The sequence below is a fragment of the Nannospalax galili genome, unplaced genomic scaffold, assembly GCF_000622305.1.
Source record: "Nannospalax galili isolate Female #2095 unplaced genomic scaffold, S.galili_v1.0 scaffold1573, whole genome shotgun sequence".
NCBI lineage: Eukaryota > Metazoa > Chordata > Mammalia > Rodentia > Spalacidae > Nannospalax > Nannospalax galili.
Genome location: NW_008333122.1, coordinates 135155 through 154875, shown reverse-complemented (window position 1 = coordinate 154875; position 19721 = coordinate 135155). Strand labels below are relative to the sequence as shown.

The following is a 19721-nucleotide window of genomic DNA, read 5'->3' as shown; positions in this document are numbered from 1 at the left end:
AGTGCTGCTTTCCAGATGACACAGGTTGGGTCCCCAGCACCCACATGGAAACTTACAACCATCTATAGCTCCAGTACCAGGGGATCAGATGCCCTCTTTGGTCTCTGGGCTTTGCATACACACATGTAGGCAAACTATCATGCACAAAATTAAAATCTTAAAAAAAAGAAGTGGAGGAAGACTCTAGAAGATATTTATAAACACACAGATACTAGCTAGATGATGCTCATGAAGACACATAATTTTGTGAATGTGGATGTAGTGGTGAAAACAATCTAGAAATTCAGTATTATTCATCTTCTGAATAGCTAAAGTAATTCTTAGGAGAAAGAGCAGTGCTGGGAAGTATTACAGTACCTGACCTCAAATTATATTACAGAGCCATAATAACAAAACCAGCAAGGTGCTGGAACAGAAGCAGACACAGAATAGAGACACATGGAATAGAATAGAGGACCAAGAAATAACCAATGGCTACAGATACTTGATTTTCAACAATGGTGCCAAAAACATACATTGGCAAAAAGACAAACCTCTTCAACAAATGGTGCTGGGAAAACTGGGTTTCTCTATGTAGAAGAATAAAACTATATCCCTATCTCTCACCCTGTAAAAATCAATTCAAAATATATCAGAGACTTTAACATGACACTCTGAAAGTACTACAAGAAAACATCAGAAAACATTTCCAGATATATGCATAGGCAAGAAATTTAGGAAAAGGACTCACGGATCAGGAAATAGCAAGGGTCAACAAATAGGATTGCATGAAATTGAAAGTTTTCTGCACAGTAAAGGAGGCAGGCTAAGGAATAGGAGAAAATCTTTACCAGCTTTATCTGAGATTAATGTCTACAGTATATAAGTAATTCAAAACAAAACAAAACACCATGAGCAGAGGAGAGGACCACAAATTCAGCCTCATAGACCCTGTGTCAAAAAAAAACTAAACAAAGTAGTGGATCATTCCACAATTGATAGGCGAAGAACAAATGAGACAGAGGAGGAAATAGACAGAATTCCATGGCATAGGCCAGGCAAGGAACTCGGACCATTTTCCCTTTGTTGGGAGCAGAAAAAACAGTGGGAAAGAACTGGATTTTAGATTTTAGTTTGCGATGGGGTCTCACTGTGTAGCCCTGGCTGGTCTGGAGCTCTTGGAGGTCTGCCTGCCCTGCCTCCCAGGTGCTGAGAGTAAAAGCCTGCAGTACCACACCCAGCTAGATTTAAGTACAAACATTGCATTTCCTACTGGATTAAATGTGGAGTACAAAAATGAAGTAAAGAAGGCAGCAAAGATGTGTAAGTGTCCAAATACCAGAATGGAGTTGTTGGCAGGCATGAGAAATGCATGAAGCACTCAGGATGGCAGTTGGACGGGTAAATCTAAACGTGGGAGAAATGTCCCAGCATTAGATTAGATTTTGGAGTGATGTTAAATGACATTTAAAACCTTGGAGATGAATAGTCATTGAGGGAGTGATTAGAAGAGAAAGAGGACTGAGTTCTAGCCCAGAGCCCAGAGGTCTTGTCAGAACACACTGGAGCAGACTGAGCTGCATCTGAAAACCCAGAGACCAGGGAGTCCTAGTTTTCCTGTGCACAGGAGTCCTCTGATCATCTCAATAAGATTCCGTGCTTATAACCAGCTGAGATAAGGCACCTTCTTGACCATAGTTATTCCATATTGAAGTCTAGGCTGACTCTAACCTCTGAAACTAAAAGGCAGTTGGCCCAGGGTATGGGAGCAGAGAGGTGTGGCTTAGCAGCAAGTACATCAACAGGCCACTGGTTGCCATGAGAACAGGTCAGCATGTTCTTGCTCCTGCTAACCCAGATTTGTGGCTTTTGTACTCTATGCTTGGCTTACTTTCACAAAATAGGAATTGTTGGGGGGCTTTCTACCCCTAAGCTATGGAAACCCTTGGAAACTTAAACTTTTAACTCCAGATGTAGTTTTTCTGTATCAAAGCCTACCCTAATGGTGACAGGGCCCTGCACTTGGGTTTCAACACCCTTGTATAGTCACTGGAAAACTAATAAAAGACTTCCATTTCATAAAGCTTTGTCTGAATGGTCTTCTCTGGTGAAACACCTCATAATACTGGTATTCAGATCAACAGGCGCAAGGATGCAGACTAGGAGCCCCTAGCCTATGCATCAGTCTTGCCTATAGCTTGTTCCATAAATAACTGCTGAGGCACGTGTGGTGGCTCATGCCTCTACACCAAGCTCTCCAGAAACTGAGGCAAAAGGATTGTTGGCAGTTTAAGGCCCATGTGGATTTCTGTATTAGTTACTTTTTAATTTTTTTTTTTTTTTGACACAGGGTCTCCCTGTAGCCCCAGATGGCCTGGAACTTGCTATGTAGACAGGCTGGCCTTGAATTCACAAATATCTGCCTGCCTCTGCCTCCCAAGTGCTGATATTAAAGGTGGGTGCCACCATGCCCAGCTTATTTACTTTTTAATTTTTAATTTTTATTTTTTGGTCTTTTTGAGACAGAGTCTCCTTGTAACCCCAGCTGGCCTGGAACTCACTGTGTAGGCCAGCCTGGCCTTAAACTCACATAGCTCCTTCTGCCTCTGCCTCCCAAGTGCTGGGATTAAAGGTGGGCACCACCATGCCCAGCTTAGTTACTTTTTAATTTTTAAAAAAGATTTATAATTTATTTTATATGTATATATGTTTACTTTCATGTATCATGTGCACCACATGCTTGCCTAGTGTCCAAGAAGGCCAGAAGAGGCGGTGAGAGCCTCTGGAGCTGTAGTTACAGATAGTTGTGAACTGCTATATTGGGTATTAGGAATTGAACCTGGCTCCTCTGCAAGAGCAGCCAGTGCTCTTAACCGCTGAGCCCTTACTTTTTTCTTTTAAAAAGTTTAAAATTTTTTTTATGTGTGCAAGTATTTTGCCTTCATGTATGTATGTGCACCATGTGCATACCTAGAGTAGAAGGAGACCAGAAGAGGGCATTGGAGTCCCTGGAACTGGAGTTATAGATGACTGTGAGTCTGGTCCTGGAAACCTAACCTGGGTCCTCTACAATAGCAGTAAGTGGTGTAACCACTGAACCATTTCTCCAGCCCTTGTTTTAGTTCCTTATTTAAAACTACTGTGACAATATACCTGACAGAAGTGACTTAAAGGAAGAAAGATTTATTTTTATTCACCATTGAAGAGGGTCAGTCCACCATGGCAGGAGAAACCATGGCACCTGGAGGTCCTAGAGGAGCCTTCTATGCCTGGACTTCAGGCAAGTTCCTAAGATTCTGGCTACAGAGATACAGCAGGATGGGGAAATGGTGATATTTGTATTCAGGAAAAGGACCAAGTGCCTTCACGAAGCTCTCCCCTTAGCTGACATTATCTTTGATTCTTGGCTAGTAGGAATCATGTCTACATCTCCAAAATCATTGATATGACATATCTGTCCTTTTTCACAAGTGCTTCCAAAGAGCTAGTGTTAATACACATAATTCCAGATTGAGTACGGATGCATGTGCAGATGTGCCTCATAGTAATAAAATAGGGTGGGCTCATTTTCATTTATGTGCATGAGTATATTGCCTGTGGGTGTGTAAGTGCAGCCATGTCATGCAGTGCCCTCAGAGGTCAGAAGAGGGCATCAGATCCCCGAGGACTGGAGTTAACAGATGGTTGTTAGCCGCCATCTGGGTGCTGGGAACCGAACCTGGGTCCTCTGCAAGGGCAGTCAGTGCTCTAACCACTGAGCCGTCTCCCCAGCTGTGAAGCAGTATTTCTGTAGCAGCAGTTTCCATTGTTAACAAAGTACCCCAGCACTGACTTTCAGAACCATATGTTTTAAAAGTAGTTACTCTTTGATGGTGGGTACTTTGTACTTTCAGAACCACCAGGCTTGCCTGGGCACGTGGGGAGTGCAATTAAAACTGTTACTCTGAAGTAAAGAACAGGGGTCTTTTAAAAATTATTTTATGTGTATGAGTGTTTTCCCTGCATGTATGTAGGTGCTGCATATATGTGCAATGCCAGGAGAGGCCACAAGAGGACTTGAGATCCTCTGGTTGGGTATTTAGGCTGGTTCAGCGGTTAAGAGCACTAGTTGCTCTTGCAGAGGACCTGGGTTTGGTTCCCAGCACTCACATGGCAACTAACAACTATCCTTACCTCCAGTTCTAGGGGATCCAACACCCTTTTCCTTGGCCCTTGCATGACACAGGTGCACTTACACATATGCAGACGATACACTCATACACATAAAATAAAAATAATAAAAAATATTAAATACTTAGTAATAAGCCTAAGGAGGTTAAAAACATCCACAATAAAGCCTTAAAATGCCAAAGAAGCCTGGGCACAGTGGCTTCCTACTGTGATCCAGCATTTTGGAGGCAGAGACAAGAAGTTTGCTACAACTTTGGGGGTCATTCTGGATTACATAAGAAAATCCAGATTATCCAGATCTACATAGTGAGACTTTGTCACAAAAACAAACAAACGAAAAGCATAACCAACCAGGGCCAGGCATGGTGGCACACACCTTGAATCCCAGCACTCAGGAAGCAGAGGCAGGCAGATCTCTGAGACTGAGGCCAGTCTGGTCTGCACAGCCAATTCTAAGCCAGCTGGGACTACATGGAGATGCCCGCCCCCCCCAAAAAAAGAAAGAAAACTAAAATGAACAACCCCCTAGAAAACCCAAACAAAAAAAACCAGTGGTCCTGAGTTTCCTGAGATTTCTTCGTGCCCACCATCTCAGCTCTCATACTGCTTTGTGTCCCTGGGGTCCTTGTCTGCCCCTAGATCTGCATGCTCCCCCAGACTTAATGTGGTGAATTCCCTCTGCCATCTCAGCTCTTAGGCCTGCCTGGGTCTCTGAGATTTTTCCCTACCTTAGACCTGCAGCCCTGAGTTTCCTTTCCTGAGACTTCCCTGTGTCCTTCCAGGTTAGCTCTCAGAACTCTCTGGGTTGCTGGGATCCTTCCCTGCCTCAAATCTATGAGCTCCCCCACCTAAGCTGTTAGTCAGTCTGTTCATTTAGCAGTCACCCAGCCCAGCCAGCTGATCCAGGACTTTGTGGAGTCTACCCTGGACCCTCAACTCAAAATTTGCACCTATCACTACCTGAACTGAGACTGCTTTTTAAACTCCATTTGCACATCAACATAAAGTGGCCTCAACACTGAACACAAGGCACTACTCAGCTGGACCATAACCTGAAGAGTTGTGGAAACAGCAAACAGATACAAACATTCCACAAAGATGAGATCAACTACCCATATCAAATCCAGATGCCTATGTCTCATAAAAACACAAACAACACGAATAACCAGGATAATATATTTCCTCCAGAAATTAGTACCCTCATCATAATGCTTTCTGTGAATGGCAACCTAGTGGATGCACAAGACAATAATTTCAAAATAGCAATTATATGTTTAAAGAACTCAAAGAGGATATGAATGAAAAACTGAAGACCATGAAAACACAGTTGAATGAAAAAAACTAAAAAACAAAATGTGAAATTATAATTCAATAAAAAGATAAAATTTCTGAAGGAAAGCCAAACTGAAATAAAATTTGAAATGAAAATCTTAGGAACTCAAACAAACATCATAGAGGAAAGGAACAGAATGAAAGTGGAAGAAATGGAACAGAGAATATCAGATCTTGCGGACAAGGTTGGGGAAATGGATGACTTAAAGAAAATGTCAATTATAAAATAACCCTGGAATGACATATATAAGACCTCTGGGACACTATAAAGAGACCAAGGTATAGAAAAAGTAGAAGAAACCCAGGCCGAAGGCACAGAACATATTTTTAATAAAATCATAGAAGAAAACTCCCCAAATCTAGGGAAAGGGCTATCTATCAATGTACAAGAGGCATACAGAACACCAAGTAGACAGGACCAGAAAACAAACTCTCCATGTCATTTAATAGTTAAAACTGTAAAGGTACAGAACAAATAAAAGAGATTGAAATCTGTGAGATACAAAGATCAAGTCACATATAAATGTAGGCATGTCAGAATAACAGCTGACTTTTCAATGGAGATTATGAAAGCCAGAAGGGCTTGGACCAATGTCTTACAGGTCACAAAAGAACACAGATTCCAGCCCAGACTACTATACCCAGCAAAACTCGATTATAATCAAAGGGGGAAAGAAAAGGTTTCCATGACAAAAACAAATTTAAGGAATTTATGTCTATGAAACCAACTCACAGGATGGAGTACTTTGGTCTAAAGAGAAGATTAAATACTCTCAAGAGGACACAGAGAATAAATTATCCCAGAACAGTCAACCAAAAGAAGTATAAGAAAACAACACTACGACACCAATGTATCAGGAATCAATAAACATTCGTCAATAATAACCCTCAATATTAATGATTTCAACTCCCAAGTAAAAAGACTCAGACTAACTGATTGGACTAGAAAATAGGATCTATTTGTTTACTGCCTCTGAGAAGCATGCCTCATCATCGATGATTGGCACCACCTTAGGGTAAAGGGGTGGAAAAAGCTATTCCATGCAAATAGAACTAGGAAACAAACAGATTTAGCTATTCTGATATTGGACAAAATAGATTTCAAACTATAAATAGAAGACATACAGAAGGTCACTTCATACTCATTAAAGGAAAAATACACCAAGAAGATACTACAGGGGCTTGGAGAGATGGCTCAGCAGTTAAGAGTACTGACTACTCTTGCAGAGGAACCAGGTTTGATTCCCAGCACCTAGATGGCAGATGACAATAATTCTATTTCCAGGGGGATCTGATGCCCTGTTTTAGCATCCACGGGCATTGCATGACACAGATGCACTTACACACATGCAGGCAATATACACATAAAAATAACATTTTTAAAAGAAGATATTATAGTTCAAACATATATGTACCACTCACAGGGGCACCCAATTTCATAAAAGAAACTGTTAGATCTCAAATCATGCATTGACTCCAACACCGTAATAATGGGTGACTTCAATACACCATTGTCACTAATATACTGCTTAGCCAGACAATAGCTAAATAGAGAAACCCTGGAGTTAACATCATAAATCAAATGAACCTAACATGTATCTACAGAACTGTGCTGGAATAAATTAGTGTCAACTTGACACACCTGGGTTGAGGGAGCCTCGGTTGAGGAATTTCCTCTATTGGACTGGCCTGTGGCCATGTCTGAGGGGCATCTTCTTGATGAGTGATGTGGGAGGGCCCAGCCCACTGTGGGTGGTGCCACCCCTGGGCAGGTGGGTCTGTGTTGCATAAGAAAGCAGGCTGAGCAGGGGCCAGGGAAGAAAGCCTGTAAACAGCATTCCTTCATGGCCTGTGCTCCAGTTCTTGCTTCCAGGTTCCTGCCTTGAGTTCCTACCTTGAGCTCCCTGATGAACTGCAACTTGGGAGTTGTAAGCTAAATAAACTCTTTCCTCCCCAAGTTGGTAGTGGTTTTTCATTGTCACAGCAATGAAAAACAAACCAGAACAAGAACATTTCCCCCAAACACCAAAGAATACACTTTCTTCTTAGCAGCTCATTAAACTTTCTCCAAAATTGATCACATATTAGGATACAAGGCAAGTTTCCTGAAATTTAGGAAAATTGAGATAACATTCTATAGTCTATCTGACCACAAAGGCATAAAGCTAGATGTCAACAAAAACGTGGAGAAAAGTACACAGACTTGTGGAAACTAAAGAATACAATACTGAATGAAAATTGGATCAAGGGAGAAATCAAGAGGAAAATTTAAAAATTCCTAGAATTGAATGAAAATGAAAACACAACATACCAAAGTCTATGGGACACAATGGAAGCAGTCCTAAGAGGAGAATTTATAGCATTAAGTACCTACTCCAGAAAGTTAGAAACATATAAATAACTTAATGATATACCTAAAGGCCAAGAACAAACAATACCTGAAAAGAGCAGACAGGGAGGTAAATAAAATCAAGGCTGAAATTAATTAAATAGAAAACAATACAAACAATCAGTGAAACAGAGTTGGTTCTTTGAAAAGATTAACAAGATTGACAAACCATTAGTTAAACTAACCAAAAGGAAAGAGAGAACCCAAATTAATAAACTAAGAGATGAAAAGGGAAACATTGTTAACAGACCCTGAGGAAATTCAGAAAACCATATCTATAAGAAATTAATGTTTATAGATATGTATGCCCTACAAAAGTTAACTGAAAAATGACATAAACAGACACATAAAAATCAATGAGATAGATACAGTAATTAAAACTTTCCCAACTAAAAGAGCCCAGAACCAGATGGATATAGTGCAGAATTCTAACAAACCTTCAAAAAAGAAAGAATACCAATACCCAAGTTATTTCATAAACTAGAAAAGGAACAGACCCAAATTCTTTCTATGAAGCCAGTATTACTTTGATACCAAAACCAAAGACCCAACAAAAAAAGAAAATTATAGTTCAATCTCTCTGATGAACATAGATGCAAATATTCTCAATAAAATACTTGCAAACCAAATGCAAGAACACATCAAAAAGATTATCCACCATGATTGAGTTGGCTTCATCCTGGAGATGCAAGGATAGTTCAACATACATAAACCAATATATGTAATCCACCTCATAAACAGATGCAAGGACAGAAACCACATCATCATCTCATTATATGCAGAAAAGGCATTTGACAAAATCCAACATCCATTTGAGATAAAAAGTCATGGAGAATCTAGGGATACAGGGAACATATGTCAACATAATAAAGTCAATATATGACAATCCCATGGCTAACATCATACATACTATATTGAGAAAAACTCAAAGTATTCCTATTAAACTGAGGAACAAGACAAGGATGCCCACTCTTTTCATTCCTGTTCAATATACTAGAAGTCATAGCTAGAGCAGTAAGACAGATGAAGGAGATAAAGGAGATACAAACTGAAAAAGAAAAAATGTATCCTTATTTCAGATGATGTAATTCTATACATAAAATACCCTAAAGACGCCACTAGAAAACTCCTAGAGCTGATAAACACATTCAGTAAAGTAGTAATACATAAAATTGACTCACAAAAATCAATAGCCTTTTTATACACCAACAACAAACATACCAAGAAAAATATAAGGGAAACAATCCCACAATAGCCTGAAAAAAAAAAAAAAACCAAAATATTTTGGAATAAATCTAACATAAGAAGTAAATGACTTGTATAATAAAAACTTTAAGACAGTGAAGAAAGAAATTGAAGAAGATACCAGAAGATGGAAAGACTCTGCCCCCATGCTCACAAATTGGTAGGATTAATATTGTGAAAATGGCCATCCTAGCAAAAGCAATCTACAAATTCAATGCAATACCTAGTAAGATTCCAACACAATTCTTCACAGATATTGAAAAAAAATGTCAAATTTTATATGGAAGCACAAAAAGCTAGGATAGGCCAGGCATGGTGGCACATGCCTTTGATCCCAGAACTTGGGAGGCAGAGGCAGGCAGATCTCTATTAGTTCAAGGCCAGCCGATGAGTTCCAGGCTAGCTGTGGCTACAGGGAGACCCTGTCAAAAAATAAAAACAGGATAGCCAAAATAATTCTGAATAATAAGGAACTTCTGGAGGTATGACCATCCCTGATTTCAAATTATACTACATAGAATAGTAATAAAAACAGGATGGTACTGGCATAAAAACAGAATTGAGGACTCAGATTTAGGCCCCACACATTTATACTACATGATTTTGACAAAGAAGCCAAAAGCACACACTGAAGGAAAGACAGCATGTTCAACAAACGGTGCTGCTCAAAGTGGATAGATGCATGTAGAAGAATGAAACTAAATCCCTATCTCTCACCAAGCACAAAACTCCTCTGAAGACGTAACCCTAAAATCTTTTAAGGATTAGATAAGAGCTCCCAAATACTGTCAACATTTTTGGCCTTAGGAACAGAGCATGTTGCTAAGAGGCCCAAGGACATTTTGACTTTTAGCCAAGAAACTGGCTGCTTTTCTTTGGGGTCTTTTTACCCTAACTGCCTAGCCACTTCCTATCTCCTATTCTTAACACACCATCCTCTGAAGTGGTTACCCAACTTGCAGATAGGGAATTAGAATTAGAATTGCAACCCCTGCTTGTTTCTTAGTGCCATTTGCTTGGAATATTCTTTTCCGTCCTTTCACCTTAAGGAGTGCCTGTCCTTGAAGGTGAGATGGGTTTCTTGCAGACAGCAAAGCGATGGATTTTGTTTCTTAATCCATTCACTTAGCCTGTGTCTTTTGATTGGGGTGTTCAGTCCATTGATATTTAAGGTAATTATTGAAAGATGTGTATTGTTTGCCATCATTTTATTTAAGGTTATTATTGAAAGGTGTGTATTGGTTGCCATCTGTGGTGGTTTGAATGAAAATATCCCCCATAGACTCCAAATATTTTAGGACTAATAGGGACTGTGATGGTTTGAATGAACATGTTCCCCATAGGCTCCAAGTGTTGGGACATTTTGTCTCCAGATGATGGTGCTGTTTTGGGAGGTTTTGGAAGGTGTGGCTATCCTGGAGGAAGCAGGTCACTGGGGGTGGGTTTAGACAGTTCTTAAGCCTTGCCGGATCTCCAGTCACTCTCTTGATTCCTGTGCCTGTGTGATGATGTGAGAGCTTAGCTCCTGCTGCTCCTGCTCCAGCCACCTCCAGCCACATGCCTCCCTGCCATGATGGACTGTAATTCCCCCAGAACATAAGCTCAAATAAACTCTTCTTTCTATAAATTGCTTGGGTCAGTGTTTCTATCACAGCAACAGAAAAGTGACTAATATACCAGCATTTTGATTGCTGTTTTTGTTCTTTGTCTAATTTTGTGTTTCCTCAATTATACTTTTATTCATTTTCTTTCGTTGCCCCTGGGGTATAGTTTTTCCTTTCTCTGCTCTCTGTGTTGCTTCAAATATTCTTTGAAGGGCTGGTTTCGTGGATATGTATTCTTTCAGGCTATTCCTGTCATGGAAGATTTTTCTTTCCCCTTCAACTATAATAGACTTTTTTGCTGGGCAAAATATTCTGGGCTGGCACCTATGGTCATTTAGAACTGGAAATACCTTGGTCCAGGCCCTTCTGGCTTTTATAGTTTGTATTGATACGTGAGTTGAAATTCTGATGGGCTTTCCTTTATATGTGTCTTGTTTTTATTTTGCTGCTTTCAGTATTCTCTCTTTGTTCTGCACATTTAGTGTTTTAACTATCATATGTCTTAAGAAGTTTCTTTTCTGATCCTGCCTATTTGGTATTCTATGTGCTTCCTGTATTTGTATGGGGATGTCTTTCCTTAATTTCTGGAAATTCTCTTCTACAATCCTGTTTAAGATCTGGTCAATACCATTAATCTGAAATTCTTCTCTTTCCTCTATGTCTATAATATTTACATTTGGTCTTTTCATGGTGTCCCCCATCTCTTGCATTTTCCATTCCTGTTTTTTTTCAAATTTTTCATAATCTTTGCTTGAGTGGTCCAATTCTTCAGCTTTCTCCTCCAGTGTTGATATTCTGGTTTCCATTTCACTCATTCTAGCAGTGAGGCTTTCAGGACAGGTGGAGTTTGGTGGAAACATAGTATTTGGCTTTCCATTTTATTATTCTTTCATTGTGATTTTTGCATGTGAATTTCTTTTGTTGTTTGTGACTCTGATATGAGAATTAAGTTGAAGTATGCTTCTGTTTGTATTATTGGTATGCCTTGGTTCTTTTCTTATTTGTTAGGTAAAGCTCGTTGGTTTCAGGTTCTCTCAGGTTTTATTTTGGAGGGAACTGATGGCTTCAGATAAAATACTCAGGAGCACCCACAGAAGCCCAAGTCAGGTTCCAGTCAGGTACACTCAGCCTTCTTCTAAGGTTTGTACCCTTACTAGCAGGAACTCAGAGCAAAATTTGGGAAGTTCCCTAAGTTGGGGGGCAGATTTTGGGACTCTCAGGCGGTCTGCTGAGTTCTGAGCCCCTATGCCAGAGGAAGGCCAGAACAGGCACCCTATGGTGGTCTGCTGAGATCACAGCAGCTACACTGATAGAAGTTGGAGTCTGCCCTCTCAGGCTGTCCACTAAGATCTCAGTCCTATCCTACAAAAGCCATGTCTGCCCTGCGGCCTTGGGAGGGGTCTCATGTAATCCCAGTTGGGGTATTGTGTAAGGTGCAATTAGAGGAAGTTCACCACCACATGGAGGCAAGATCTGGGCACTCTCAGGCAGTCCCCCGAGTTCTCAGCCCCTATGCCAGGGGGAGGCTGGAACAGGCACTCTCTGGTGGTCTGCTGAGATCTCAGCCTTATTCTGCCAAAGCCAGAGGTCTTCCTACGGGCCTTGGGAGCGGGCTTCACTTAATCCCAGGTAGGGGGTAGGGTATGGTGCAATTAGGATCCAGGTGCTTTCAGGCAGTCCCCTGCACTGTCAGCCCCTATGCCAGAGGGAAGCCAGAACAGGCACTCCCTGGCCATCTGCTGAGAGCACAGCAGCTACACTGATGGAAGTTGGAACCAGCTCTCTCCAATGTGACCAGCTCTCTCCATCTTTAGTGGAACCAGCTCTCTCCATCTTTAGTGACCAGGGAAATGCAAATTAAAACCACTTTGAGATTTCATCTTACCCATCTCAGAATGGCTAAGATCCAAAAAACAAACAGCAAATACTGGTAAGGATGTGGAGAAAGGGGAACTCTTATCCACTGCTGGTGGGAATGCAAACTGGTGCAGCCACTATGGATATCAGTATGGTGATTTCTCAAAAAGGTAGAAACTGATCTACCATATGATCCAACCATACTGCTATTGGGCATATACCCAAAACTTTGTATACCCTACCACAAGAATACCTGCTCATCCATGTTCATTGCTGCCATTTTCATAATAGCCAGAATTTGTAAACAACTTAGAGGTCCATGAACTGATGAATGGATAATGAAGGCATGGTAGATATACACAATGGAATAGTATTCAGCTCTTTAAATTTTTTCATATTTTATTTATTATTTTTATGTGTATGTGTGTATTGCCTGCGTGTAGGTAAGTGCACCTGTGTCATGCAATGCCCACAGAGGGCAGAACTTTAAAAGAAATTGTGAAATGTGCAGGTAAATGGATGGAATTGGAAGCAATCATCCTGAGTGAGGTAACTCAGACCCAGAAAGACAAATGTTACATGTTCTCTATCATGGTTGGGTGCTAGCTGTGAAAGGTTGGGTACACATGTTTCAATTTTAAATTCCAGAGAGGTCATAGGTTGTGTGGTGGGGGGTTTCCTGGGAGGGAGATAGAATGCAGTGATACAAAGGAGAGGGGGAGACAGAGTAAGAAAGGCTGAACAGGGTGGGGAGGGAGGGTAGGGCAGAAGAGTGACGATGGGGACGGATAAAGACTCTAAAGCCTTTAGAAAAAAACATATGGAATCCTACTTCTATAGAATCCTCTTAAAGTATGTACATATCCATTATAAAAAGAGACTAAAAGAAGTTACTTTATAACAGAATGATACTGCCCTTACTAGACACCATAGGCTAGCAAAGTAAAAGCCCAGTGCCAGGAATGGAATTTTTCTTTTGAAGCTGTTGACCAGGAGTTCCATAGACCCTCAAGCAATGCTGTCCATTGCCCCTGCTCTTGGTTACCCACCAGAATTTCATGGTAAGACCCTATTGTTGAAGACACTACACATATGAACTGTAGAACAAGCAAGGAGAAAGCAAGCTGGTGCTGACTTCAAAGTCTCATCTCTACTGGCTAGCTTTGTATAGTACTGGAGGGTGCTATACAAGTTATCTGAAGAGAAAATTTGTCATCATCCTTACTTTGGTGAATCCTGTAAACTACAAGAACAACTGATCAGAGAGAGTAGGTCCACTGGTGCAATAGTGGCACAAATATTATGGGGGTAACCAACCACTTTCAATTGGATTTAAGGTCCACTTCTTAGGATGGAGCCCATACCTGGCATTGATATCAAGTCTAGGAATATCTTGTATGAGGTATCTCTTAACTCTCACCAGAGAAGCTTCTTTATACAGCAGATGGTGTTTAACAGAGAACCACAACTGGCCAACATGCAGAGAATTAGAGGCCGTAGAGTGCTTATTCCTATATCGGGCACCTATATCAAACTTCTGCTTCCTAAGGCTCAGGGGATCATTGAAAAAGAGGGGGCAGAAATATTGCAAGAGCCAGAGATGGTGGTTGACCACAAGGAAATGGAGTTTCACAGACAGCTGGAAAGACACTCATATGAACTCACAGCAATGATGATGGCATACACAAATCCCACACAAAGCCAGACAAAATCCCAGTATAGACTAGGGAAGTGGGTAAGAAACCCCAACCCTATCAGAGGAACAATTGGCAATTGATGGCTTCTGGGAAGGGGAGAGTCAGTCTCATTTAAGGATGTCTCTTGGTAGGTTGGCCAGGCTCCAGTGGATGAACCCACACTGAAGGGTAGCTAGGGACAGAAATCTGGAAATTGGGTGGGGGTAGTTAGTAAGGGAGAGTGTGTATAGAGGACGGGAACCAAGTATGATCAAAATATCGTGTATGAATTTCACAATTAAAAAGGAAAAAAAATGGCCAGTACCCCATGCATAAAATTGTAGCTCAATATTAAAATGGTTGTTAGCATTAAAACAACAACAACAAAACATAACCAACCATCCAATCAAGAAAATAAGAAAGAAATGGAAGAAGACAGTGGAAGGTCATTTATGAATACACAGGTACTAGAAGATGCTCACGAAGAAACAGAATTAATATTGTGATGTGGCAATAGTGCTGATATCAATCTAGAAATTCAGTATAATTCCCATAAAAATCTGTTACATTCTTCAAGAACTAGAAAAGACAGTGCCAAAATTCATATGAAGCACAAAAGACCCCGAATAGCTAACATAATTCTTAGTAGAAAGAGCAGTTACTAGAAGTATTACAGTACCTGATCTCAAATTATATTACACATCCACACTAACAAAAACAGCAAGGTGCTGGAACAGCAGCAGACATATAGACCCATGTACTACAATAGAGGACCCAGAAATAACCCATGACTATAGACACTTGGTTTTCAACCATGATGCCAAAAACATATTTTGGAAAAAAGATAAACCTCAACAAATGGTTCTTGGAAAACTGGTTTCACCATATAGGAGATTGGAACTACACCCATCTCTCTCACCCTGTACAAAAATCAATTCAAAATGGACCAAACACTTTAATGTAATAGGAAATTCTGAAATCACTGCAAGAATACATTGGGAAAGATTTCCAGATATATGCATAGGCAACAATTTTAGGAAAATGACTCATGGATCAGGAAATCATAGCAAGAATTGACATGCAGGATTACATGAAATTGAAATGCTGCACAGCAAAGGAAACTGCAGAGTAAACAGCCTAAAGAATGGAAGAAAATTTTTACCAAGTATACATCTGACAGGAGATTAAGTGTGTGTGTGTGTGTGTGTGTGTGTGTGTGTGTGTGTTTAAAAAAAAAAACAAACACCTGCCAGGCCAGCTGGGACTACAGGGATCAAAAAGACCAAAAATAAATAAAATAAAATAAAACCCAAAAAAACCACCACCATAAGCCAGGTGTTATTCTGCATGCCTAGATCCCAGACTTAGGAGGCAGAGACAGGAGAGCCACAAGTTAAGCCTCATAAACCCTATTTCAAAAAACAAAACAAAACAAGCAAAGACTCATTCTCATTGAGAGGTGAATAGATTAATGGGGAGCAAGCCCCATTAATAGGAGGAAGGTAATAGAAATTCATGTATCAGTTCAGACAAGGGACATGGGCAACTTTTCCCAAAGGTGTGAGCCAAGTAAACAGTGGGAAAATTGGATTTGAGATTTTAAAAAAATGTATATTTTATGTGTATGAGTGTATTGCCTGAATGTATAAGTGCACTGGAATTTTGCAATGCCTGTGGAGGTCAGAAGAGGGCACTGGATCCCCTGGAACTCAAGTTATGAACAGTTGGTAGCTGCCATGTGAGTGCTGGGAACTAAACCCTGGTCCTCTGAAAGAGCAGCCAGTGCTCTTAACTGCTAAGCCATCTCTCCAGCCCCTCGAGATTTATTTTAAATGTGGATGTTATAACATTTCCCAGTGGGTTCAAGCTAGAGTACCAAAACGACATAAGGATGACACCAAGAATTTAGGGTTGTGTATCTATCAGGATAGAGTGGCCCTTAGCAGACGTAGGGGAATGTCAATGAAACAATCAGGTTTTCAGTGGACATCTGGACTTCTTTCAGAGAAATGTCTGGACTGGAGAAATAGATTTGGAATGCTAAGTGTTACTTAAAACCTTGAAAATAGCCAGGTATGTTGGGACACACCTTTAATCCCAGCATTCAGGAAGCAGAGGCAGGCAAATCTCTGTGAGTTCCAGGCCATCCTGGTCTAGATAGTGAGTTCCAGGCCAATCAGGGCTGTATAGTTAGACCCTGTCTCCAAATTTAATTAATAAAAAGATCTGAAAAATGAGTAAAATCATCAAGGGAATGATGATCTGTAAAACAGAAAGAGAAGAAGGCTTTAGCCCAGCTCAGTGCTCAGTGATCTAGCCAGAACACACTGGTGCACACTGAGCAGCATTGGGCTGCATCTACAAGTCCGCACACTTTTGCAGGAGCTCCCTGGACATCTCAACAGGATTTAGGAAGTCTGATGCAGAGCTGAGGTTCTGTGTTTATAACAAGCTTGGTGTAGAGGCTGCTGGTGTTCAGATCACACAGCTGTGAGGATGCAGATGAGGAGCCCCTGGGTGATGCTCAGCCTCACTTAGAGCTTGTTCTGTAAGTTTCTTCTGGGACCAGGTGTGGTGATTCATGCCTCTAATCCTAACACTCAGGATGCTGGGGCAGAAGGATTGCTTAGAGTCAAAGACAGCTTGGAATACTATATTAGTTACTTTTCTTGAGTCTGTGAAAAAAAACGACAGAAGCAACTTAAAGAAAAATTTATTTTGGTTCATGATTTAAGAAGGTATAGTCTATTTTTGCATAGATATTCTGTGGTTCATGGCAGAGGCAGCAAGTGACTGGGATCCCTCATCTTGATGGATCAGGAATCAGGAAGGGGGAATGCAGGCACTGATTTGGCTTTCTACTTTTCCTCATTTTAGTCAGTCTGGGCACCCAGGCCATAGGGTGGTGCCAACTAAATTCAGGGTGGGTCTTCCCTCCTCAATTCATCCTCTCTGGATATACTCAGGATACTCTAAATTCAGATAGGTTGAAAATGAAGATCACAGCTACATAGTAAGTTGTAAGCCAGCCTGGGGTGCAATGTGAGGCCCTATAAAAAAGAAAAAAAAAGTGATTCCTGACCTCCATGGTCAACAATCTGACTTATGAGTCTGATAAGAGTCCTGGGTATTTTGGAACAAGATTTGAGGCCACTGATGTCAGTGCTTAGAGCAGCACACAAGATGAAGACATCAGGTCTGAGTAAGCATGGAGGTGTGGGTGTGTCACATGAACAAAACAGGAGATGAAAAACATTTCCATCTGGGGCTTCAACACTGGAGACAAAAGATCCCACCCCTTCCCTTACCTGAACTTTTCTTCCTCATCATCACAATGGTAATCACAGCTCCAGTCACCAAAACTCCAAGGAGAACTACACCAACAGTTATTCCGATGTTGGGCCAAGAAGGTGACTCTGGGAAGAGAGGGAGGTGAAAAGGTAGAAATAGGGTGTCCTGACCCCCCAGCTCTCAGCCCTGACCCTGCTCAGGGTCTCCAGAAGGCTCCTGCTTTCCCTGACAGCAGGCTCTGTGCCCACACCCTCCTTACCCCATCTCAGGGTGAGGGGCTCAGGCAGCCCCTCATGCTGCACATGGCATGTGTATCTCTGCTCCTCTCCAGAAGGCACCACCACAGCTGCCCACTTCTGGAAGTTTCCATCCCCTGCAGGCCTGGTCTCCACAAGCTCCATGTCCTGGGTCAGGTCCTCCCCATCCCTCTGCCAGGTCAGGGTGATGTCAGCAGGGTAGAAGCCCAGTGCCCAGCACCTCAGGGTGACATCCCCTTCAGGTCTGGGATGATGGGTCACATGTGTCTTTGGGGGATCTGAGAGAAACAGGTGGAAAGTTCAGGCATTTTGTATTCTTCCTGGGGACTCAGCAGTGCTCATGTGACCATCCTGGGAACAGACTTGAGAACTGGGGTGGGGGAGGGGTGCAAATTCCACATAGCTGCCTAGACACAGGCATCTGGGATAATCCACTCCTTGGAAAGTTCTATAATCAGAGTAAGTCAGCCCAGGACCAGAAACTCCAGGTTTCCCACATGGAAAGTGGACTTCTGGTCCTGACTGGATAGGGCTGAGAGACTCAGCATCACTGGAGACAGACCTCCAGACACTGGGTGTGGGCAGAGAACCTGGCCTGAGAGAGGCTGTGGTTCACAATGGGCTGCAGATGGAAGGAAACTGCTGGCTGGTTATTTCAGGATCTTCTCTCCTATCCTGAGACTCTTAACCGTCCTAGAGAAGGGTGAGCCCTGGAGTCACTTTCTGATGCTGGACCAGGAAACCCAGGAGCATCTTTCTGCTGTCTTTGCCAGATAGAGGCAGAATTCCAGTTGGCCCCATTTTCTCTTCCTCTTATGAGAGGCCTAGAGAAGGGTGAGCCCTGGAGTCACTCTCTGATGCTGGACCAGGAAACTGAAGAGCATCTTTCTGCTGTCTTTGCCAGATAGAGGCAGAATTCCAGTTGGCCCCATTTTCTCTTCCTCTTATGAGAGGTGAGCCCTAGTCCTGAACAGATGAGGATTTGCCAGCAGCCCTTCTTACCTGCACTCAGCAGCCTCGTCTTCCCGTTCTCCAGGTGTTTGAGGAGCCCCTCCATGCACTGCCTGTTCAGAATGGTTCTTACGACCTCCGCCACACCATCCGCCTCCCACTGTTGCCTGGTGATCTCAGCCACCCGGTCTGCCACAGTCCACGTTCTGAGGTCCTCATTCAAGCTAATATAATTGTTTCCATCATAGGCGTGGTCATAGTACCCTCGTAGGAAGTGTTCCTCTCGTCCCAAGTCGCATCCAAGTAAACACTGGAAGGTGTGAGAGACTGCCCGGGCCCCTCAGTCAGCCCTTACCAACACCCGCCCCTCCCACCCTAGGGATTTCAACCTTATACTCCAAGTAACACCAGGTCGCGGTTCCAATGCTCTTCCTGATCCAGCGTCCCCACCACCGGTCCGGCAGCCTCAGGCCAAACTCAGAGCTGAGGATGGGGGCCGTCCGTGGGGACCTGGAGGATCGTGATCTCCATCTCCAACCTGGGATCACTCACCGTCCTCACTGTGGTTGTAGACACGGATTGCAAATCTTAAGTTTTTTCGGGCGACAGTTGAGTAGCTCTGGGCATATCTTTTCTCTGTGGTCCAATACTCCGACCCCATCTTCTCTGCCCACGGCACCCGGGGCTCTACCCTGGTAGTCGTCCCGTCGCTGTCGAAGCGCATGAACTGCGTGTCGTCCACGTAGCCAATGATAGTGACAGGGAGCTCCTGGGCACCAGGCCGGAAGACGGTGGTGACAAAATACCATATGGAGTGCGAGCCTGGAAGTGGGAAGGCGCGATGAGACCCTGGGACAGGAGCCCGGGGTGGAGAAGGAGCGGTGCAGGGCGGCCCAGCTAGGGCAGCGGGGAGGATGAGGGCGGGCGAGGGTGGAGACGGGTTTCCCCGGCACTGTGTTCCACACTCCCC

At 42.5% G+C, this 19721-nt stretch overlaps 1 protein-coding gene across 1 annotated transcript in view; it reads right to left on the bottom strand.

Moving 5' to 3' along the window:
* Positions 1 to 17740: 17740 nt before the first annotated feature.
* Positions 17741 to 19721, bottom strand: part of LOC103729784 (HLA class I histocompatibility antigen, A-24 alpha chain-like) — a gene marked incomplete at its 3' end in the record, with an annotated part of 2227 nt that continues 246 nt past the window's right edge. Inside the window, exons 2-4 of the mRNA XM_029560991.1 lie at positions 19304 to 19573; positions 18803 to 19078; positions 17741 to 18078 (exon numbers count right to left, since the gene is read on the bottom strand). Coding sequence (XP_029416851.1) covers positions 17741 to 18078; positions 18803 to 19078; positions 19304 to 19573 — 884 coding nt within the window. The remainder of the gene's footprint in view (positions 18079 to 18802; positions 19079 to 19303; positions 19574 to 19721) is intronic.